The sequence below is a fragment of the Pongo pygmaeus genome, chromosome 2 (assembly GCF_028885625.2).
Source record: "Pongo pygmaeus isolate AG05252 chromosome 2, NHGRI_mPonPyg2-v2.0_pri, whole genome shotgun sequence".
Taxonomy (NCBI): Eukaryota; Metazoa; Chordata; class Mammalia; order Primates; family Hominidae; genus Pongo; species Pongo pygmaeus.
In genome coordinates, this window is record NC_085930.1 from 164,961,521 (window position 1) to 164,976,522 (window position 15,002).

The window sequence follows — 15,002 nt, forward strand, 5'->3', positions numbered from 1 at the left end:
AACTCCCTAATGGATTAAGAAATAAACTATTTACAAACCTTGCATTTATTCTGGGTTTCAAGGTGCACATCCATGTAGAATGTAAAAGGAGGCCTGTGTTTACTACTGAGATTTTGAAATTCATTTAGCAAGAAAATATTTCAATGCTATGCCTTGTCTGCTTTTCCTTTTGCCCTCCCCATTTTTCTGATAAAGCAGATCTTTCATTGTTCTTTTCTACTGACCCTTCATGACACAGCTTTGATTTTAAGACTATTTTGGGATGACCTTGCAGAGGGAAAATATTTTTTAGGCTTTCAAGATGATTCTTGGAATCATAGGTCCTTCACAAGCAGGAACAGACCTGTCAAATGATCTCATCCCCAGAGTCCTGTAGGCATGGAGCCTGGTCTGGATCCCCAGAGTTAGAAAGAAGAGGCTTAGAATTAGCTTTGCATTTCTAGAATCAACAAGGAGACTCTCCTTTAGCAAAATTCTTCTCTAGGTTCTCCATGTTGTTATTTTCTTTGTTCATTATCTTCACTCAGGCATCCTGGGTTTCCCAGGAAATCGCAAAGCTTCCATGGAAATTCAAATGGGAACTTTCTCAGCCTCATGAGTACTAGAGAAAAAGGGCTTTGTCAATACATCATGTTTGTCTTTGCTAGCTTCCCCATTCAGTGTGTACTGATGTGTGTCCTCCTGGGACTTGGAAGGGGATTGGTTCGGGGGAACTAATATGCTGCTTTGACTCCATCCCATGTGCTGATGGACATGTGTCACAGAAACCAGGATGAGATGGTAATTTCTTCATTGATATGAGGATGCTATTAGATCAAACATGTTTTTGCAAAGAAGGCCTAAGGAGCCTTCTTTATAAATAGGTATGAATAACTTATAATAAAAATAATTAAAATACATCAAATTATTGGATGTTTTGTGCACTGTGAAAAAAACATAGTATTGTGTTTCAGTTCTAAAGCTTCTACAGTTGGGAAAATACCTACAACCTCGACGTTAATAGAGGAAAATGCAAAATAAAATATATGAAATGTGAAATATGAGTAGGATTCATAAAAAATATTTAAAATTATTTGTTTCTGAAATAAATTAAATGCTAGTTATATTCATAATTGGAAGACAGGGGACTTATAGTACTATGTTTTATTTAATTAGCTCTAATTTGGAGTTATAAGATCTAAAATTTCATCTCTAAAGGCAATTGGCTTAAGGTCATAAGTACTCAAAGTTTGTAGGACATATGATTTCTGTAACTACTGCTCTATGAAATCTTCACTATGGCCTGCCAAATTGCTGCTCTTTATGACCAGAATTTTGATTGGGTTTAGTGTGCTCGGTCTTGTGAAACATGTTGGAGCAGGTTTATTTTTATCTCTACCTTCTGTTAAAGATAACACAAAGTGTACTTGTCTTTTGTCAAATGGCCCTCAAAAGCAATTCTTTATAAAAGAATTTTGAGGGCTGGGCGCAGTGGCTCACGCCTGTAATCCCAGCACTTCGGGAGGCCGAGGCGGGCAGATTACGAGGTCAGGAGATCAAGACCATCCTGGCTAACACGGTGAAACCCCGTTCTCTACTAAAAAAATACAAAAAATTACTGGGCACGGTGGCAGGTGCCTGTGGTCCCAGCTACTCGGGAGGCTGAGGCAGAAGAATGGCGTGAACCCGGGAGGCGGAGCTTGCTGTGAGCTGAGATCGCGCCAGGGCACTCCAGCCTGGGCGACAGAGCGAGACTCCGTCTCGGAAAAAAAAGAAAAACAAAAAAAAGAATTTTGAAAATGTATCATTTTCCCAAAATGGAAAACAAGAACTATGTAACCTGAACAACTCCTTGGACCCTACACAGCCCAGTCTCTGCATAGAGTAACATCAAGGGAAGTCCAGTACAGCAGTCAAAAGTGATTAAACAGGAATTGCAATCTTTCCTGCATCTTTCAAAGACATTAAAGAGATCAATTTCAGTCTACTATAAACTCATATCAAATAGCCTTTTCTTATGTTCTGACATTCTCCCTTAGAGCCTCCACCCAGCTAAATGCTCCAAACCTTCTCAGTGTCAAGCACCACGTAGGTTCTTCTCCTTTTCCTTCCCCTTACCCATCTTCTTCTCTTTCTCCTTTTCTCCTTCTCCTCCTCCTCCCCCTCCTTCTTCTCCCCCTCCTCCTCTTCCCTTCCTCCTAGTTCTTCCTCCTCCCCCTCCTCCTCCCCTTCCTCCTCCCTCCTCCTCCTCCTTCTTCCTCTCCTTCTTGTCTTCCTCCTCCTCCTTCTTGCTTCTTCTTCTCTTTCTTCTTCTCCTCCTGCTCCTTCTTCTTCCTCGTCCTCCTCCTCCTTCTTCTTTTTCTTCTTCTCCTCCTTCTCCTTCTTCCTTGTCCTCCTCCTCCCTCCTCCTCCCCCCTCCTTCTTCTTCCTTCTTCTCTTTCTTCCTCCTTCCTCCTCCTCCTCCCACCTCCTGCTTCCTCCTCCTCCTTCTTCTTATTCTTCTTTCTTCTCCTCCTCCTTCTTCTTCTTCCTCATTTTCTTCTTCTTCCTCCTCTTTCTCCCCCTTCTCCTCCACTGCTGCTGCTTCTTTTCCCTTCCCTTCCCTTCCCTTCCTTTCCCTCCCCTCCCCTCTGAGTCGGAGTCTTGCACTGTCGCCCAGGCTGGAGTGCAGTGGCACCATCTTGGCTCACTGCAAACTCAGCCTCCTGGGCCCAAGTAATCCTCCTACCTCAGCCTCCCAAGTAACTGGGACTATAGGCATGCACTATCACTCCCGGCTGATTTTTTGTATTATTTGGCAGAGACAAGGTTTTGCCATGTTGCCGAGGCTGGTCTCGAACTCCTGGGCTCAAGTGATCCACCCACCTCAGCCTCCCAAAATGCTGGGATTACAGGCCTGGGCCACTGTGCCCAGCCTTGTTTTCCTTCTTATCCTCAGTTACTCTCTACCTATTCCTTCAAATCTGCATCTGGAGGGTGAAGAGGGGAAAAGCTCTGAGTAAGCAAAGACAAAATTCTCTTTCATAAGGGTGATATTGAATGAAAGAAAACATTTGTATTTTAATCAACCTTATTCCTGTTACAATTCTCTCCATTGTTTTGCCTCAGTAACTTTAATTTTTTTACATTTTTTTTTTCATTTGTGGATTGTTCTTGGGTTTATGAGGGTACATACCACTCTTCTCAATTAGCTAACTGGAGTAGTAAGAAAGAAGCTTATTACTGGAAAAGGCCAATGCAGAAAAGCCTGAAACTGAGAAGGGAAACTGACTTTCCAAAACTGAAAATAATTCTCAATCTGTAATATTATCTTTACACTCTAAGGTCATTTTATCACTATTTCTTTTGAGATATTATACATATTCTATATAAAGGGATTTTCAACAAGTCCCCACTCTAGAACTATGAGGGCTCTGGGATATTCACAGTGGAAGGGGACAATTGGATTTCTTTACAGTCAATTCTCTGCTCTTCGTTCAATAGGTGAAAGGGAGTGTGAACAATGTAGTGAATACTATTGGTCAAATGCACAAAAGAGTGAGTGTGTGCTGAAAGAGGTGGAATACCTCACTTATGATGAGGCCCTGGGATTCACACTTGTCATTCTTTCTGTCTTTGGGGCATTTGTGGTCTTGGCAGTCACAGCTGTGTATGTGATACACAGCCACACTCCCCTGGTGAATGGCAATGACCGGCAGCTGAGCTTTCTCATTCAGGTTTCTCTGATCATCACGCTGCTGTCGTCCATGCTTTTCATTGACAAGCCACACAACTGGTCCTGCATGGCCGGCCAGGTCACTCTGGCACTGGGCTTTTCTCTTTGCCTCTCTTGCCTTCTTGGAAAGACTAGTTCACTGTTTTTAGCCTACAGAATTTCCAAATCCAAAGCTCAACTTACATCCACGCGCCCCCTTTATCGGAAGATCATTGTGCTCATCTCTGTTCTAGTGCAGATTGGCATATATACAGCCTACTTGGTATTGGAACCTCCCATGGTGTACAAGAACATGGAACCTCAAAATACAAAGATCATTCTGGGATGCAATGAAGTTTCCATAGAGTTTTTGTACTCAATGTTTGGATTTGATGCCTTCCTAGACTTGCTACGCTTTCTTACAACTTTTGTGGCTCGCCAGTTACCAGATAATTACTATGAAGGAAAATGCATCACCTTTGGGATGCTTGTCTTTTTCATCATCTGGATCTCTTTTGTCCCTGCTTATTTGAGCACCAAAGGCAAGTTCAAAGTGGCTGTGGAAATATTTGCAATCTTGGCATCCAGCTATGGCTTGTTGGGTTGTATATTTGCTCCTAAATGCCTCATTATTTTGCTGAGGCCACAGAGGAACACCAATGAAATTGTTGGTGGAAGAGTCTCCACCACAGATAATTGCATCCAACTGACCTCAGCTTCTGTGAGCAGTGAGCTTAACAATACCACAGTGTCAACTGTTCTGGATGACTAGAGTTTTGATTTACATGTGTCCTTTGAAGCTGCAATGATGATGTGGTTCAACATTCCCTTTCAGGATGCTCCTACAGCAGCTGCCTAATACTCTCAGGTAACATTGAGGATTTGGGTTCTGGTGGTGTAGTCTTAGCATGGTACATCAAATCTTGTACTGTAAGATACCATTTAGCATGAACCAGAATACCTTTTACAATTGAAAAACTATTTTATTCAAACACTTCAAAATACTTTGGTGTAAGGACTATGTAGTAGAGGATATAGTAGGAACCAGTTATCTAAAATGATAGATAAGGCTGGGTGTGGTGGCTCACGCCTGTAATCCCATCACTTTGGGACACCAAGGTGGATGGATCACTTGAGGTCAGGAGTTCAAGGCCAGCCTGGGCAACATGGTGAAACCCTGTCTCTACTAAAAATACAAAAATTAGCAAGGAGTGGCAGTGCATCCCTGTAGTCCCAGATACTTAGGAGGCTGAGGTGAGAGGATCACTTAAACCTGGGAGGTGGAAGTTGCAGTGAGCCGAGATCGCACCACTGCACTCCAGCCTGGGAGACAGAGAGAGAGACATCATCTCAATTAAAAAAAAAAAGACAAAAAATTTAGCTCTTGAATGTTCTTGTTCTTATATCATGGATGTCTGATCTAGAAATTTACCTAAAACAAAATCACTTAGTGGGGACCAAGAGAGACATTTTGTTCTACATTCTGTTAATGTATCTCTGAAATACACAGCTTTTCTCTGATTGAGGTAAGAATTATAGCCCATGGAGCAGGGGGTTTGGAAGATAATTTATGTTTCAAAGGACTCTGTGACATACAGAGAATATTGAAGGAATTGCGATGTCAACAAAACTCAGTTATTTTCTTGAACACATATAGAAGTAGACAAGTTTCTCCCAGAGAGAAGGCAAGTCTACAAATCTATCTGCTACAGATTTTCCTGGGGGAGAATATGTGGTAAAGTACCTGAGTTTTAAAACATCCTTCTGCTTGAAAAAGAAAAACAAAGGGAATTAAGAGTCGGCAAAGCAATTATTAAGTAGATTAGATAGCGAAGACATGAACAGCAAAAAAACAGATGTTTACCTATGACATGCATTGTATTACAATGCAAGATTTTTTTAGGATAAATTGAGTGATAGATACTTGCCCTCTAATTACGTAGAGTTACCTGGAATTTAATTTCCATGTGAAAATGTTATAAAATATTTCCAATCTTTTTCTAGATATGAAACTTTGAAAATGACCTATATACATTTATGTGTATATGAATATGTGTGGAAAAACAAAATTTATAGAAATGCTGATAAATAAAAAATGCATGTTTATATTTAACTCTAGAAGTCTGACAGGATCAGAAAGAACTCTCTCTTCAAGATAACTTGATGCTTGTGAATTTCAGTTAAGAAATCTGGGCAGAGATTCCTGGAGGCTCATGGGAGCAGAAAGTGAAAGTGTGATGACTAGTTTAGCAGAACAAGTCTGTTGGGAACTTATTTACTGATTTTTTTTTTAAAAGAATGATCATTCTAGACCAGACAAAGGGAATGAGCTTCCTGTAATTTAAATAGTGAGTTTACCTCAAGGTTCAGCAAAGCTTAAAATGATCCCTTTATTGAAGAGCCAGTGGTAGTTCCAGGACTTTCTGGGCAAGCATCTATTCACACATCCATCTCCCAACACTTCTACAGCCCTTAGAATTGTTAGAGGAGAGCCTATATCACAGCATGAAGAATGGGGAAACTGCTTTCTTTGGCCCTTCATTTGACACAGGGAGGAACACTGGAAAAGAAAGAACGCTTTGTCAAAGTATGGGGCAATAGGAAAATGAGAATCCGTGAGTTAATTTCTTATTCAGGTATACATTCAGCTTGAGTATTCTCAATGATTTACCTTGAGATTATAAACAAAAGCTAAAAGATGGCTCGTGTCTAGTGACTTGGTTTACTTTTGTCTTCAAAATATTTTAATATCAGGGTAATCCTCTTCTTTTCTGAGTTGTTGATTATTGAACATATGGTCTCTAAAAAGATAATTCCAGAAGTCCATTTGGGTAATATCAAAGACTCCATTATCTCATTTCATTTAGCATGGCTTAGTAATACTGTCTTGCCAGACTTGTGTTCTTTGCATTTTTTTTTTTTTGATCAGCAATAGGTTTGGGAAATTAGAGAAAATAAATGTCATTGAAAACAAAATATCAACTGAACTTGCATGTTTAACGTTAATATTTACTTACACAACTTTACAATTCTAAGATACAATTTTCATCAAAATAGCTTGAAGTTATCACTTGTTGATTTGGTACTCATGTATTGTTATAGAAACTGGCTTATGGCAGTTAAAATGAATAATATTGTCAAAGGATGATGGTCTAATTTGTATTATTGTTTTATTCTTTGTAATTAATTACTTATTAAAATATTTCCCATAAATGGAAAAATATTTTCTCTTTGGATGAATGCATCATGTAAAAGTCATTTCTAGTGAACAAACAACGATAGAAATCTCTATTGGCACATGTTGCTTTGTAAGAGAATCTCATTTAGAAGTTGCTAGTGACACTCCCTGCTGTGGATGAGCACTTGCTGGCAACTACATACTGGGCCTTGGGGAGCAGCTCAGAATTAGTTTCAGGTGTTGCATCAAAATTATGTAGTTGCTGGCTTGGGGAGTAGTATAAAGATTAACTGCTTGGAAAAAAAAAAAGGATACTTTATTCAGGGCTGACATACACACATGCAGGATTGAGCTCTTTTTGGTAAACGAGATGTTTACCAGGGCTGCTCAAACCCACCCCATAAGATTAATTCTTTGCATTAAGGCAAAGATATTTCCTGATAGAAAGTGAATATACTTTCAAAAATGATAAGATATTCCCATTGCCAGGTTAATTTCCTTAAAACTCTGCTCTGATCTCATCTCTTCCCTGCTCATCAACTCCCAGTGGTTTTCCACTATCTACAGCGTGAGTTTAGCTGTCATAGTCTGACATTCAAAACTCTCAAAACACTTTTCCATTTTCTATGTTCAACAGTTGTCACCTGCCACCTTCCTGCCCATATCCTTTTAACACAATTCAACTGCACTCCTGCAATTTCTGAAACTCACCTCTTATTTTTTAGATTTCACGCTAGTCACATGGTTCCCTTTTTCCTCGAATGCTCTAATAGCACTTCATCCCTTCCTGCCTCTCTCCCTCCCTCATTCCTTTCCCTCTCTGCTTTCGCCCTTCCCTCCTTAAGGGCTTCATGTACACCAGACTCAAAGTTAGACATAGAAAATACACAAAGATGAGACATTGTTCCCCATCTCCAGGTGCTTGCCATCTTTTGGGGTGATAGGTAATAAACCAATTACACTATGATGTGATAAAGCTGTGATTGTGGTAGCATAGAGGAAAGGCAGGGCGAGTTAAGATCAAGGAAGGCTTCCTAGGTGAGGTGTCACTTGAACAAATTCCAGAAGGACAAGAAAGAACTAGCCATATTGAGAGGTGACAGCATGCTGGCAGCCCTGCAGCCCTGGCTCGCTCTCGGCGCCTCCTCGGCCTTGGCGCCCACTCTGGCCATGCTTGAGGAGCCCTTCAGCCCACCGCCGCACTGTGGGAGGCCCTTTCTGGGCTGGCCAAGGCCGGAGCCGGCTCCCACAGCTTGGGGGGAGGTGTGGAGGCAGAGGGGCGGGTGGGAACCGGGGCCGCGCGCTGCGCTTGCGGGCCAGCGCGAGTTCCGGGTGGGCGTGGGCTCGGCGGGCCCCGCACTCGGAGCGGCCTGCCGGCCCCTCCGCCCCCGGCAGTGAGGGGCTTAGCACCTGGGCCAGCAGCTGCTGTGCTCGATTTCTCGCCGGGCCTTAGCTGCCTCCCCGCGGGGCAAGGCTGGGGACCTGCAGCCCACCATGCCTGAGCCTCCCCAACCCTGCCGTGGGCTCCTGCGTGGCCCGAGCCTTCCTGACGAGCGCCGCCCCCTGCTCCACGGCGCCCAGTCCCATCGACCACCCAAGGGCTGAGGAGTGCATGCGCACAGCAGGCAGCTCCACCTGTGGCCCCGGTGCGAGATCCTCTGAGTGAAGCCAGCTGGGCGCCTGAGTCTGGTGGGGGTCTTGGAGAACCTTTATGTCTAGCTAAGGGATTGTAAATACACCAATCGGCACTCAGTGTCTAGCTCAAGGTTTGCGAATGCACCAATCAGCACCCTGTGTCTAGCTCAGGGTTTGTGAATGCACCAATTGACACTCTGTATCTAGCTACTCTGGTGGGGACTTAGAGAACCTTTGTGTCCACACTCTGTATCTAGCTAATCTAGTGGGGAGGTGGAGAACTTTTGTGTCTAGCTCAGGGATTGTAAGTGCACCAATCAACACCCTGTCAAAATGGACCAATCAGCTGTCTGTAAAACAGACCAATAGGCTCTCTGTAAAATGGACCAATCAGCAGGATGTGGGTGGGGCCAGATAAGAGAATAAAAGCAGGCTGGCCGAACCAGTAGTGGCAACGCCCTGGGGGTCCCATATCGGTACAGTGGCAGTGTTGTTCTTTTGCTACTGCTCACTCTGGGTCCGCACTGCCTTTATGAGGTGTAACAGCCACTGCAAAGGTCTGCAGCTTCACTCCTGAAGCCAGCGAGACCACAAACCCACTGGGAGGAACTAACAACTCCAGACGTGCTGCCTTAAGAGCCTTAACACTCACCACGAAGGTCTGCAGCTTCACTCCTGAGCCACCGAGACCACAAACCCACCAGAAGGAAGAAACTCTGAACGCATCCAAACGTCAGAAGGAACAACCTCTGGCCATGCCGCCTTTAAGAACTGTAACACTCACCGGGAGGGTCCAAGGCTTCATTCTTGAAGTCAGCGAGACCAAGAACCCACCAATTCCGGACACAATATGAAAGAAGCCTAACTAATGTTTGCACTCTACCTAACCTACTACTTGGAGCATGGTAAGTGTCAGCTTCCCATCCTCTTTTGTTTGTTTTGGGATTTTTTTTTTTTTTGGTTTGTTTTTTGTTTCTCCCTTTTTTAAAAAATGAAGCATTGTAGGACTTTATCTGTGATTCTTGGATGTCACTGACCATTTTCTGCTGCTTACTAGGATTATCTACTTTCATGTCCTGGGTCTACCTCTACATTATAAATTATTTCGTGAAGGGAACTTGAAATCTATTTAGGTATGCATCTATCTATCTATCTATCGTCTGTCCATCTTTCTTTGTGGCCTTTTCATATAGAATGTAACTTGTACTTAATTGGCACCTAATCTTTTTATATGAAAAATTTTTAAACCTTTATTTTTAGGTTCAGGGGCATGCGTGCAGGTTTGTTATATAGATAAACTCATGTTGCAGGGGCTTGTTGTACAGATTATTTCATCACCCAGGTACTAAGCCTAGTACACAATAGTTACTTTTTCTGCTCTTCTCCCTCCTTTCACCCTCCACCTTCAAGGAGGCCCCAGTGTCTTGTTCTCTTATTTTTGTCCATGAGTTCTCATCATTTACCTCCCACTTGTAAGTAAGAGCATGCAGTATTTGGTTTTCTGTTCCTGTGTTAATTTGCTAAGAGTAATGGCCTCCAACTCCATCCATGTTCCTGCAAAAGACATGATCTAGTTTTTTATGGCTACATAGTAGTCAGTGGCATATATGTACCACATTTTCTTTATCCAGTCTATCATTGATGGGCATTTAGGTTGATTCCATGTCTTCGCTATTGTGAGTAGTGATGCAATAAACATACGCATGCACATGTCTTTGTTATGGAATGATTTATATTCCTTTGGGTATATACCCAGTAATGGGATTGCTGAGTTGAATGGTAGTCCTCTTTTTAGCTCTTTAAGGAATTGCCACACTGCTTTCCGCAATGGTTAAACTAACTTATACTCCCACCAACAGTGTGTGTTTCCTTTTCTCTGCAACTTTGCCAGCATCTGTTATTATATTTTATTAACTTTTAAGTCAGGGGTACATATGTAGGTTTGTTATATAGGTAAACTTGTGTCATGGGGGTTTGTTGTACAGATTACTTTGTCACCCAGGTGTTAAGCCTAGCACCCATTAGTTATTTTTCCTGATCCTCTCACTCCTCCTACCCTTCACTCTCCAACAGGCCCTGGTGTGTGTTGTTCTCCTCTATATGTCCATGTATTCTCATCATTTACTCTCGCTTATAAGTGAGAACATATATTATTTGGTTTTCTGTTCTTGTGTCAGTTTGTTGAGGATAATGGCCTCCAACTCCATTCATGTTCCTGCAAAAGACATGATCTTGTTCTTTTTTAGGGCTGCATACTATTCCACAGTATATATGTACCACTTTTTTTAATCCAATCTATCATTGATGGACTTTTAGGTTAATTCCATGTCTTTGCTATTGTAAATAGTGTGTAATTAACACATGAATGCATCTGTCTTTATAATAGAACAATTTATTTTCCTTTGGGTGTATACCCAGTAATGGATTGCTGGGTCAAATAGCATTTCTATTTTTAGGTCTTGGATGATTTGCCACAGTGTTTTCCACAATGGCTGAACTAATTTACACTCACACCAACAGTGTATAAACATTCCTTTTTTATTTTTTGACTTTTAAATAGTAGCTATTCTGATTGGTGTGAGATGGTATCCCATTGTGGTTTTGACTTGCATTTCTCTAATGATCAGTGATGATGTTTTCTTTCACATGTTTGTTGGCTGCATGTAGCTGCTTTTGAAAAGTGTCTGTTCATGTCCTTTCCCCACTTTTTACTGGGGCTGTTTGTCTTTTCCTGTAAATTTAAGTTCCTTATAGATGCTTGATATTAGACCTTTGTCAAATGCAAAGTTGCAGAAATGTTCTGTCATTCTGTAGGTTGTCTGCTCACTCTGTTGACAATTTCCTTTGCTGTGAAGAAGCTCTGTGGTTTAATTAGATCCCATTTGTCAATTTTTACTTTTGTTACAATTGCTTTAGGCATCTTCATCATGAAATCTTTGCCTATACCCGTGTCCTGAGTGGTATTGCTTAGATTGTCTTCTAGGGTTTTTTACAGTTTTGGGTTTTACATTTAAGTTTTTAATCCATCTTGAGTTAATTTTTATATGTGGTATAAGGAAGGGATCAATCTTCTGCATATGGCTAGCCAGTTACCCCAGCACCATTCATTGAATAGGGAATCCTTCCCCCATTGCTTGTTTTTGTCTGGTTTGTGGAAGATCAGATAGTTGTAGGTGTACAGCCTTATTTCTGGGTTCTCTATTCTGTTCCATTGGTCTATGTATCTGTTTTTGTACCAATACTATGCTATTTTGATTACTGTAGCCCTGTAGTATAGTTTCAAGTCAGGTAGTGTGATGCCTCCACCTTTGTTCTTTTTGTTTAGGATTGCCTTGGTTATTTGGGCTCTTTTTTTGGTTCCATATGATTTTTTTTTCTTTTTTGAGACGGAGTCTCACTCCGTTGCCCAAGCTGGAGTGCAGTGGTGTGATCTTAGCTCACCACGATCTCAGCTCACTGCAACCTCTGCCTCTTGGGTTCAAGTGATTCTCCTGCCTCAGCCTCGCAAGTAGCTGGAATTACAGTCACCCACTACCACACTCAGCTAATTTTTGTATTTTAGTAGAGACAGGGTTTCATCATGTTGGCCAAGCTGGTCTCTAACTTCTGACCTCAAGTGATCCTTCTGCCTCGGCCTCCCAAAGTGCTGTGATCACAGGCGTGAGCCACCGTGCCCAGACCCATATGAATTTTAAAAGTTTTTTCCAGTTCTGTGAAGAATCCCAATGGTAGTTTAATACAAATAGCAGTGAATCTATAAATTGCTTTGTGCAGTATGGCCATTTTTATATTGATTCTTTCTATTCATGAGTATGAAATGCTGTTCCATTTGTTTGTGTTAATCCCTAATTTATTTGAGAATGTTTTGTAGTTATCCTTGTAGAGATCTTTCCCCTCCCTAGTTAGCTGTATTCCTAGGTATTTTATTCTTTTTGTGGTTGCTGTAAATGGAATTGTGTTCCTAATTTGGCTCTCAGCTTGAGTGTTGTTGGTGTATAGGAATGCTAGTAATTTTTACACATTGATTTTGTATTCTGAGACTTTGCTGAAGTTGTCTATCAGCTTAAGAGGCTTTGGGTGAGACTACAGGGTTTTCTAGACATAGGATCATGTCATTTGCAAACAGGGATAGTTTGACTTCCTCTCTTCCTACCTGGATGCCTTTATTTTATTTTCTTCCCTGATTGCCCTGGGCAGAACTTCCAATATTATGTTGAATTAGGAGGACATCCTTATCTTGTGCCAGTTTTCAAGGGGAATGGTTCTAGCGTTTGCCCATTCAGTGTGATGTTGGCTGTGGGTTTGTCATAGATGGCTCTTTCCTTAAATACCTATTTTACAGAGAGTTTTAAACATGAAGCCATGTTGAATTTTACCAAAAGCGTCTTCTGCATCTACTGGGATAATCATGTGGTTTTTGTCTTCAGTTCTGTTGATGTGATGAATCATATTTATTGATTTGCATATGTTGAACTAACCTTGCATCTCAGGGATCAAGCCTACTTGATCATGGTGGATAAGCTTTTTGATGTGCTGCTAATTTCAGTTTGCCAGTATTTTGTTGAGGATTTTTGCATCAATGTTCACCAAGGATTTGGGGTTAAAGTTTTCTTTTTCTTTTTTGTATCTCTGTCAGGTTTTGGTTTCAGGATGAGGATTTGTTATTTTCTTGACTTTTTTTTTTTTTTTTTTTTTTTTTTGAGATGGAGTCTCACTCTGTCGCCCAGGCTGGAGTGCAATGGTGTGATCTCAGGTCACTGCAATCTCTGCCTCCTGGGTTCAAGCCATTCTCCTGCCTCAGCCTCCTGAGTAGCTGGGACTACAGGTGCCCACTACCACGTCTGGCTAATTTTTGTATTTTTAGTAGAGATGGGGTTTCACCACGTTGGTCAGGCTGGTCTCAAACTCCTGGCCTCAGGTGATCCGTCCGTCTCAGCCTCCCAAAGTGCTGGGATTACAGGCATAAGCCACCATGCCTGGCCTTGACTTTTTAATGATAGCCATTCTGACTGGTGTGAGGTTTTATCTCGTTTTGGTTTCGATTTGCATTTGTGTAATGATCAGTGATGTTGAACTTGTTTTCATATGCTTGTTGGCCACATGTATGTCTTCTTTTGAAAAGTGTCTCTTCAGTGGGGTGTAATGGCTCACGCCTGTAATCCCAGCCCTTTGGGAGGCTGAGGTGAGTGGATTTCCTGAGGTCAGGAGTTCGAGACCAGCCTGGCAACATGGTGAAACCCTGTCTCTACTAAATATACAAAAATTAGCCAGGCGTGGTGGTGGGCGCCTGTAATCCCAGCTACTTGGGAGGCTGAGACAGAAGAATTGCTTGAACCTGGGAGGTGGAGGTTGCAGTGAGCCAAGACCATGCCATTGCACTCCAGCCTGGGCAAGAAGAGCGAAACTCCATCTCAAAAAAATAAAAATAAATAAATAAGTAAATAAAAGAGTCTATTCATGTCACTTGCCCACTTTTTAATGTGGTTGTTTTTGTTTTTTGTCTTGTAAGTTTGTTTCAGTTCCTTGTAAGATGCTGGATATTAGACCTTTGTTGGATGCATAGTTTGCAAAACTTTTCTCCCATTCTGTAGGTTTTCTGTTTATTCTGTTGATAGTTTCGTTTGCTGTGCAGAAGCTCTTTAGTTTAATTAAATCTCATTTGTCAATTTTTGCTTTTGCTGCAATTGCTTTTTTGGCATCTTTGTCATAAAATTTTTGTCCATTCCTATGTTCAAAATGGTATTGCCTACGTGGCACCCAATCTTTTTAATAGATGAAGAATAAAGTTATAAAAATAGGTAACCACTCATGTAGCAAGGCATAGGGACAGTGTGTCAACATAAGATGAGGAAGAAAGGCTTTGGGCCTGGAGCACAGCAGGAATGGAGGAAGGTGGAAAGAACCTGTGTTCAAGATAGTAGGGGCTAGCTTCAGAGTAACAGGCATTTCCATTGAGGAAAGAGGATGGAGAGTGGACTAAAAAGAAGGAGGCAAGTTGAAATGGAATAGTGAAGTCTTGAAAAGTTTTTCCGTCATATTCATTTAATTATTTTCCCACAGTATTTTCTATTCCTTATGTTTGCATTTTTGAATAAAAAAGACTTTTCTCATTTCCCCCTACTCTGACCTCCCACACACAGTGCCCTCCCTTTTAAGCTGCCATTGTAAACAGCAGCTCTTTCAAATATCTACAGGCAGAATAAGTAGCTACAATTTCAAAGTAGAATTATTAACAATTTATGTAAACAATCTTGCTAAAATTCACGTATTTACATTTTTAGGGGATTGTTATTTATTTCCCCTGATAGTTTTTGGAAAACCAATTTGGATACAAAAAGGATAATGCGAAAATCTAAATAGACCAGTTATATTAGTTAAGGCAGGTTAACTTTTGGAACAAACAATCTCTAAATCTTAGAGGCTTAGCAGATAACGCTTCACACACACTAAGACTAATGCTGGTGTTACTGGTCAGGCTACTTTCCTTGACACCCCTCCTCTAGGCAGTGACTCAGG

General features: G+C 41.4%; 2 protein-coding genes across 2 annotated transcripts in view; both read left to right on the forward strand.

The window, feature by feature from the left end:
* LOC129032943 (vomeronasal type-2 receptor 1-like) overlaps nt 1–4,445 on the forward strand; it is a 40,984-nt gene extending 36,539 nt beyond the window's left edge. Inside the window, 2 exon segments of the mRNA XM_054480862.1 lie at nt 648–780; nt 3,463–4,445. Coding sequence (XP_054336837.1) covers nt 648–780; nt 3,463–4,445 — 1,116 coding nt within the window.
* Nucleotides 4,446–8,936: 4,491 nt separating this feature from the next.
* The window catches only part of KCNAB1 (potassium voltage-gated channel subfamily A regulatory beta subunit 1), a 487,064-nt gene continuing 480,998 nt past the window's right edge, over nt 8,937–15,002 (forward strand). Inside the window, exon 1 of the mRNA XM_054480674.2 lies at nt 8,937–9,391. The gene's annotated coding sequence lies outside the window, so the exon portion shown is untranslated. The remainder of the gene's footprint in view (nt 9,392–15,002) is intronic.